The sequence below is a fragment of the Phoenix dactylifera genome, chromosome 8 (assembly GCF_009389715.1).
Source record: "Phoenix dactylifera cultivar Barhee BC4 chromosome 8, palm_55x_up_171113_PBpolish2nd_filt_p, whole genome shotgun sequence".
In the NCBI taxonomy this organism is placed as follows: Eukaryota; Viridiplantae; Streptophyta; class Magnoliopsida; order Arecales; family Arecaceae; genus Phoenix; species Phoenix dactylifera.
Window position 1 is genome coordinate 15,241,001 of NC_052399.1, and position 9,380 is coordinate 15,250,380.

Genomic DNA, 9,380 nt, shown 5'->3' on the forward strand with positions numbered 1-9,380 from the left:
TTCCGCCTGTCCCCCCAGATCCGCCGGGCCCCACCCCGGGATCTAGTAGCACGCGCGCTGGATCCGACGGCTGTCCTCCCACCCGCGATCGACGGAGATCCCGCTTCCCGAGGGCCCCATCCAACGGTCGGCATCCGAAGGGAAGCCCGCGGCGGGCTTCCCTATATACTCGCTGGTGGCTTCGGGGCACGCCTTCCCAGGCCCATCCATTCCTCCCCCTTCCCACGCCACGCCTCATTTATTACTGCTTCCATACCATTTAAATAAACCCTCTGTGAAAAGAAGCAGCGGGCAACAACAGGATTTATACTACTAGCGTCTTTGTTGTTGCGCCCTCGGCCTCGGTATCTCAGTTTTGGAGCTCCACCGCTTGTCCCCTGGAGAAACCCCCTGTTCTCTCTTGCATCTCAACACCTCCCGTTCGTCCCGAAGTGGAGTCAATCCAAACTCGCTTCGCTCCGTTCTGCTTCCAGGTTGGGGGTTTTTTTGGGGATTTCATTCCGATGCTGATTTTTGTATTTCGGTTTCATGTTCCGTGGGTTTCTTTTTAAAACTTTCTTTATCTGATTTAAGTTTATGTTGGATCACAGAAGAGGAGCTGAAATCGGACAGTATGCCGTGGGTGTCGTGGACGGCCAACTGTTTCGCCAAGTCCGTGCGTCTGGTCGTCTTCTTCCGCGTCATTCTGTATGATCCCCTGCTCTCTTTCTTTCAATTTCGATCGAGTTCTTTAAATCCATATCACATCTCGAATAGAAGCACCTTGGATTATCTGCTTTCATGTGCGGCGTTTTGGGAGAAGGATGGAAGTTTATGGAGTTATATCTTGTGCGCAGTTGACTTCGTGGATTTTGATCATCGGGAGTTCTCTGTTCGCCGAATTTTGATTATATTGAGTTGAGGAAGTTAGAATGTACGTTGCGGTCAATCTGAAGATAAATCGGATAGTGAAGAAGGCTGGAGACGTTATAATGAGCGTTGGAATTATTGCTTATTATCAGTTGATGCAAGTTTGTCAGGTGAACTATGCGAGGTTTATTATCAGTTTAATTGAACACATCATTTCCTTTTTGATATAACTATGTTTCTGGTGTTATGCTTTTATACTGTAGAAAAATTTGTCATTCTGTCCTGAAGTGTCTAACCTGTAACTCCATATGTGTATGGGTTTGGTGGTTAGTCCACCGTTTTGCTCAAAAAAAAAAAAAAACTCCATATGTTTAGGTTCATTTTAATCTTAAGTGCACAGTATCAACAAGCAATTAGATTGTCTTTGCTACCTCCATCTATGGCCTCTTTAGTCATCTCCGTCCTCTTTGATAGCCAGTGGACATACGTTATATTCCGTTTCTTATCACGGCTGCTTTTGGGCTGCAGCCACAAGAGAAAAGCATTCGTGTGGGCATACAGAAAGTTCTCAATAGAGTGAATCCTAAGCAGGCATGTTTTCTTCTTTTTCTCCACTAACTAATCAGTCAACTTTTGTTGAATTTTTCCTTTTCTCCACTAACCAACCAGTCGACTTTTGTTGCATTTTTTTCTTTTCCTCCACTAACGAACCAATCAACTTTTGGTTATGATCCAGTTGGTATATCTTTAGCTGTTGTATTTTTCATAGGCTGATGAAGTGGACACTGTGCACTTTGTTGTCAGTGATGTGGATAGCTCTAAACCATGAGTTTCCAGAATTCCCATAGGGTGCTGCTCTACTTCACTGCTGAATTAATTTGTTTTATATAGGGGAATCTTTTGCAGCTAATATCTAGGTTGTAGACATTTTATTTTATTTAATCCATAATAATGCTGAAATCTATGTGTTCTTTTTTGTCAGTTATATATGCAATTTTTGATTTTCTTTCTGTGTGAATTCTTCTTTATGATTGTTGTCTAAGCCTGAAAGCTGCAGTAGCCTGACAACTTTCTATGCCAAATGGTAGGCTGAGTACTTCCGCCAGTTGCTTAAGCCTGTCACGTAGATTGAACTAGTAGGTTGATCGTAAGTTGATCCGCAGCACCTTCTTGTTCCTTCATTACTCGATCCATCTCAAAGAAATTTTTGGTGAAATCAAATCAGGAAGAGAACCAACTCATGAAAGATAAGCTCTTCTGCACTTGTTAGACTCAAATGGCTACGCTGACAGAGATGTTTGATTGAAGAATTTCAACATTTCCAACTTAGTACTTTCAGATCACTCTTGTTAGCAGCGGCTAAATCCGGCCAAGGTTTACATACAGGTCAGATCGCTCCCATTAATAGCAGCGTGGTAGTCTGATAAAAAGTCAGTAGAGACCTATGCAGAGAGACCGAAGATTCTTTTCTAAGAAGGCTTCCCGATCTCGTGGTTATGAAGCGGGCAGCTGTGCTCTTGACTCTCCTGCTGGTGCTTGTGATACTGATGCTTCTGCCGCTGCACCTTCCTTTGGGGAAGCTCTCACAGGCATGAAGCATCATGAATTCCCTGTTCCGCTTAATGGAGTTGAGTTCCAGCCCTCTGAAACCTGTCCTAAGAACTTTGTCATCTTCGACCAGACATATAACAAAAGCCGGGTCATGTTCCACCCTTCGTTAGCCCACAATTTTGGCTCTTCGAGCTTTGGCGTCCATGGAGCTCATGCCCATGAAGCTGGCAAAAGTACGGTTGGAGATTACTACAACGCAGGAGAATATTCCTCGCCTCACATAGAGGATGCAGAAGATATCGATGCATTGCTGAGTTCAGAAGAAGATGATGATGTGGTCAGCACTGGCCGGACTCCGGGCAATTGGGGCGGCGGCAGTTCGCCAGATTCTTCATGTTCATTTTCGGATGGAATGAGATCTAGCAAGTTGAAGTTCAATTCTACTAATGCCGGCAGCGGCAGCGGTAGTGAGAGGAAAAGGGAGAAAATGAAGAAGATGGTTAAAACACTCAGGGGAATCATTCCCGGTGGAGACCGGATGGATACACCTGCTGTTCTGGACGAGGCTGTTAAGTACCTGAAATCCCTCAAGGTGGAAGTGAAGAAGCTTGGAGTGCAGAATCTTGACAGCTGAAATGGCGGGCATTGTGGTAGTCTCACTAAACTTAAAAGCACCAAATGGGAGCTGCATCCTTATCTAAAAGCATAAACTATCATGATGCTGTATGTTGCTTGTGTTATTTATGCCCCACATACGCTAGCTTTATGCTCCATGATGAGAGCATGGAAGGAAGCTCTGCGTGCCTACTGGATTGGATGGAGGCATTAGGGGGCAAAAGAAGCAAAGGAGTGGAGGTGCACACCTTTTCTTGGTGGTGGGTCTTGGTTATTGCCCACGGTTTTTGGATGCTTATAGTGTGTGGTTTTGTTCTTACAAGGCTATGCCTTTTCTTCTTGCCTCTTCTTTTCTTACAATGGTGTAGTGCTTAAGATCATGTGGGATCTTTCTGTTATGTTATGTTGGCCAAACCACAACCTTTATAAGCTCGACATCCTTTTGGTGGTCATTCTAGTATGAAATTCTCTGCCTCGGTTACATCTGTCTGCCTTTTGGTATCTTATGTCTATGTTCACTGGGTTCTTATTAGTGTTATTTAACTTGTAGCCGTGTGTTGTCTTATGGTGCTGCTGTTGTTTTAAGGTGCTGTTATTTGTTAGTTAATTTGTGGCAGAATAGACCTGCCTTTTCCTTTCTGGACAAGCAAGTCAGTCCTCGCGGAGAAACACTAATAATGGTAGATGACCAGGTAGCACCCACGCCTGGCTCTTTTCTCTCTTTGATGTTCAGAGTCTGGAAAAGAAGCAAGCAAAAGCTGGTATACGAGACAGTTGAACTGAGAGCAATGATGGACGTGGCGTCCTTTTGGTCAAGCCCTTGGAACCCCATGTGATGGGGCTTTATCAGAGTTTCCCTAGTAGGTTTTTGGTGTACTCCAAGCTTGGATAAAGCCCTGCCATTTCTTGAGAGGCCTTGTCCCCTTGTACTTGATAGTCTGTTGCTTCTCTCTCTCTCTCTCTCTCTCTTGTGTCATTCTTATTGAGATTGTAAGCAGTGTACCTGGAGAAGCTGCAAGGGAATTGGTCTTAGAAATGGCCTCCTTTTTCATGTATTGTAGCTGGTGCAGATTTGTTCATTTCTTGCTCTAGTTTGAGATTTCTACACGCTGTCATGTTGCTTCTTTTTTGAGATGACATTGGCTTCATTCAAATGATATAAGCTTTGTGCAGGGGCTTCCTTCTCTCAGTTTTCTTCGCGAGTGGCTTTTGATTTTAGCTTGTCTTCTCTTTTTTGTTTTTCAGAAATTTCCTTAGAATTTGACTCCACCAGGTAATTCTAGTGAGGGGCCGATTAACGATAAAAAGGCTGCAAATCTAAGCTAAAATTCTGTGTCGGACAAACCGAGGTCAAATCGCTAGTCATGCTTGTATGTACGCTAATTATCTACTCGTTTATGATGCCGTCGCATTTTCTGCATGACAAGGCCGTGTGGGCTCATCGCATATAACCCCTGATTACTATTAAATAAATGAGTCGCTGTTAGTATTGGCGGCTGGGAACTCCGAAGTCTTTTAGAGAAGCAACTTCTGTTAACAAAATGGCAGCTGTCTCAACTTGAGTAAACACCCATCATAAACTCGAATTCCCATATTCAAACCATTTTTCTTGTTTGTGCACGGAACTTTGTAAAAATAAAAATCAAGTCTTATACCATTAGTAATGGTGAACAAATTGGCAATCTCCTGTGCTACCAAAGAGAATTCTATGATAATGAAGGTCGAAAATGTAAACACACGTCAGTACAGATCATCACATATTTTTTCATTTAAGTCCTGACGTCTTCATCAGACTAAAGATTTAAATCCATTCAAATCTAATCACATGCACCACAATAGGCCAGTGGTCAGCTTCCATTAATTCGTATTGCAGTGTCTTCTAATTCAGATAAGCTATAGGCCGAGTTCGCTATGATATCATCTGTAACAAGTCAAAATCTCACTCAAAATAGCTAGCCAGAAGGTATTATTTGGGTTTCCAAAATTTTCTCGGAAAATAACCGATGTTGGACTAAACACGCGTCTGCACAATTTTCACAGTTAAAATCAAAAAAAAAATTTTGTTGCCTGATTTAAGGTCAGTCAAAGAACCAGTTTTTTTACGTGTGCTTAAGTATCCCGCTGGTTGAAACAACAGGAAATCGCCTGTTACTTTAAAGATCGGCATGGAGCACGTGATGTGGGACATGAAAATTGTTTCCTCTGTATTCCTAGCGTACTCATTAAGTAAGCTTACATCAATTAGAGATCCCTTCAATATTTTTTTCACTGTAACTGATAGAATACATACCCTCATTATTACATGCTTGCGCAGGTTTAGTTGCGTGACCTCATCAAAGTTGACATTAAGTTTTTGTACAGCTCATCTTGTCACCGTCATCAGCCAAAACCTGCTCCTAGGCTTAGAGCCGGGAGCCTTGTGATGATTGGGTTTCATGTCATTTTCCCTTGCAGTTTATACGGGGTGGCTAACTCATCACAGGGTAGTTCTAAATACACCCCCCCCCCCCCCCCCCCGATTGCTCAGGACACCCCCCAAAAACAAAAAAAAAAATTACCCAAACTAACCTTTAGTGTAATTACCATTTTACCCTTAAAATTTTCTCAGTACACCCCCCTTCCTCCTCCTCCGTCTCCTCCTCCGTTTCGTTTTCAAAAGAAAAAAAAAAAACACCCTCAAATCCCCCTTAAACCCCTCGATCCATTTACATCGTTTAGGCGATCTTTGAAGGAGATTTAAGCCCCATTCGAAGCATGGACAAGCAACTAGTGATTTGGGACGAAGAATCGGCCGCAAAGGTACGTGTTCCACCTTGTTTCGAAAGTTTTTTTTTTTCACGGTTCGTGCTCCGTTCGGCACTGGATCGCCGAACAGAAGGCTTCTGTTCGGCTGCATAGTGCCGAACAGAAGCCTTCTGTTCGGCAACCCTCAGCCGAACAGAAGCCTTCTGTTCGGCTGCACAGTGCCGAACATAAGGCTTCTGTCCGGCACACTGCAGCCGAACAGAAGGCTTCTGTTCGGCACTCTGCAGCCGAACAGAAGGCTTCTGTTCGGCACTCTGCAGCCGAACATAAGCCTTCTCGTGCCAAATCGCGTGCCGTGAATTTTGTGCCGAACAGATCCTCTGATTCATTAATTCTTGGTGATAAATTATTTTATATAGGTGCAAAATTACGAGGTATTATAATATATTGTGCAATTTTGTATTAGTTTAGCGAGCTATTTTTACAACTGTGTACTTACATAAATTGTTTAATGTATAGATCTTCAAGAGTAGAGAGGACTTGTGTAATTGGTGTCGTGAAGCTGGGAGGCGAAATGGTTTTGTTGTTGTAATCAAATCATCCGATGCAGGTACCATTTCTAAGAAACCCAGAATTACGTTAGGTTGTGAGAGGGGTGGGACGTACCGAACCACAAAAGAAAAGCGAATAAAGACTGCCTGTGGGACAAAGAAGTGTGGATGCAGTAGAGTTACAATTAGCGAGACAGTAGAGTTAGATTGATTGTTTATATATGTACAATTTTTTAAAGTTGTAAATTTTTTTGGGCTCTTAGACCTTTCTGATGTACAAGAACTTAACGGTGACAAGCTTGAGCAGATGATTAACACATTTGGTGGGTTTGATCTGGTTATTGGTGGAAGTCCATGTAATAATCTTTCAGGTAGCAACCGCTATAGTCGTGATGGGCTGGAGGGTAAACATTCATCTCTTTTTTATGATTATTTTCGCATCTTACACCTTGTGAAATGTATCATGGGGAAGAACTTCTGATTGCACCATCTCACTTTCTTGTTGAGCAGGCATCATCATTTCTGAAGGAAAAGTTGAGCAGGCATTATCATTTCTTTTGTTGGAAAAGAGGGCTCTGTGATGTCCTTGGTTAAGAGGTTAATCGGCTGCCCTCTCCTTGCAAGGCCAGGTCTTGCCACTGGCACCCTCTTAGGCTTTGCTGCCTTTTTTGGAGGGGAACTTTGTCCAGGGTCAGCTTTGATTGGAACAACATTTGGAGGTACCTCAGAGGGAGGTGGAGGCAGAACATCAGTCGTATCAGATTCAGGGTCAAACCCCCCACGGGAGAGTTAGATTGATTGTTTATATATGTACAATTTTTGAAAGTTGTAAATTTTTTTGGCCTCTTAGAGTCATGTACTGTGAAACTCCATCATCAATATAAATCAAAAAATATCTGTATTCGCATTGTTAGATTGATTGTTATGTGCACTGTTGTATTTTCGTAAAATAGAACGGGCCAGGCCTTACAAAGATTACACGTAAATGTACCAAAAATATATATTTTTCATTAATATCAAAGGCTTTACAAAGATTACAAAGGCTCCATCATCAATCCCTATGACGCCATCGTCGACGCGTGTACTGCTGTACGTCCGAATGAGAGGGTCCTGGATCCGAATGAGAGGGTGCTGTACTCGGGCCAGGCTCATCACCCAGAAGTACCTGATGCATCTGAGAAATAGCATCATATAGGTGCCCGGCACCTAGTGACGTAGCCTCTGGGCGACCCATCCGTACAATGTCGGTACTGATACCGACTGCATCTGCAATACGCCGCCGGTGCATGTCAGCATCATCATGACCTCCCCTAGCTCCAGAATGAGTACTCGAGCGCAGATGAGGAGGCTGAACTGCAACGTGCGTGATACGGAGATACCACTCCATATATCCCGGTACGCTGTCTGATGGCCGGGTAACTGGGTGGCTCCTGCTCGCCTGGCTCAGCACGTGGTCCTCCCACCGCTCCCAAAGCTGATCCATATAGGAGTAATGTATCCGGTACGAGCCTGCTGTGGAACCTCTGTTGGCTCGCGTAGGGGCTAGTGGCGCTCGAGGGATGGTCTGAATACGACCAAACTGTCTAAGAACCCTTTCTGGATGATAGGGTTCTACGATATCAAGGCACTTGATGGAGCCAGTAAAAAATGCGACGGGTATATATGGGCGATCTCCCCGAAGCCGATGATGGGGATCCCAAATAACCTGCAAAACAAAAGGTACATTTCAGTTTTATACTATATCGCATATTAAAAGTACTGACAAACACAAGCAAATGGTAATATGATACGTACCTCATCGATGCTCAAAAGGTCCAAGTACTCACGTAGAACCACTAAATGGTCCATCGTGGTACGGGATGGAGTGCCGGGCATCCAGCGGTGCACGCGGGGACTGGCATCAGTATACTCGAGCGACGGGTGAGGACTGAGTGCAGGAAAATGCTCATAAATCCATGCCTGCAGAAGCGTCATATAACCACTGATCTGTCTCACTGATGACCTCGACGCAATCCCCAACTGCCGATACAAATATGCTAAGGCAGCTGTACCCCAGGCATATGTGCTCACCCTATCCAGATCCCGCAGTAAACACAGATACGCTATAGGCACCCTGGTCCCACTCTTATCAGCAAAGAGTGTGCAGCCTAACAAAAATAACAAATAGGCTCGTGCTGCACACTCTATCCTCTGCTGGCTGTCTCTATCAGATACAGAGTGAAACTGAGTCCTCAGCCACTCCATCCTCACAGACTGACCGCGCGATGACAGTACCTCCTGACGCGCGTCTCCAGCTGACACCCCCAACAACTCCACAAGTAGCTCCTCAGCATCCCGATCACTCATCCTCTCAGGAGAAACTGATACTGAGGAACCTGCGACTGGAATCCCTAAAATGGCGGATACATCATCCAACGTGATAGTGATCTCGCCAAATGGTATATGGAAGGTGTTCGTCTCGGGCTGCCATCTCTCTACGAAGCCCGAAATCAGAATCTTATCGATGAATCGATAAGAGCACTGCACTAACTCTACGAGGCCCGACTGCCTCAATAGTGCTCTGAACCTGGTATTTGGTTGGTTTGAAGACCACCACTTCCATTCACCAACCTTGGCAGTATGGTTCATGCACTTGAGTGGAGCTCGTTCCTGTAATATAAATGTATAATTACTACTACTTTATAAAACATCAATAAACAAAATATAATGCTATAACAAATAAACAATACCTGTTGCCTCCAGATGGAAGCTGCTATATGCGTCCTGAAACTGATCAGGACGGACTCATCCTCTGGACCTCCTGGACATGGTCCAACGGGCTCATCGTCTTCGCCCCTAGCGGGCATATCATCATGCTCTGACTCAGGAGAGTCCGATGGCATATGAGCAGGCTCGGGAGAAGCAATCCTAGCACGACGTCTCCTAGCTGACGCCGTAGGTCTAACTCTGGCGGGACGGGGATCCATGTCTGAAAATATAGAAATTCAATGTTAGGCTACATCAAAGAAAATAATTCAATTGGCACGGCACGCGATTTGGCACCGGAACCCTTCTGTTCGGCTGCTCAGA

The 9,380-nt window shown here is 44.4% G+C and overlaps 1 protein-coding gene across 1 annotated transcript; it reads left to right on the top strand.

The window, feature by feature from the left end:
* The first annotated feature begins 204 nt into the window (after positions 1-204).
* LOC103703365 (transcription factor bHLH144-like) lies at positions 205-3,873 on the top strand. The gene is made up of 4 exons (XM_008786202.4): positions 205-473; positions 591-687; positions 837-1,019; positions 1,938-3,873. The coding sequence occupies exon 4, from the start codon at positions 2,294-2,296 to the stop codon at positions 3,032-3,034; it is 741 nt and encodes a 246-aa protein (XP_008784424.1). The 5' UTR covers positions 205-473; positions 591-687; positions 837-1,019; positions 1,938-2,293; the 3' UTR covers positions 3,035-3,873.
* Positions 3,874-9,380: the final 5,507 nt, after the last annotated feature.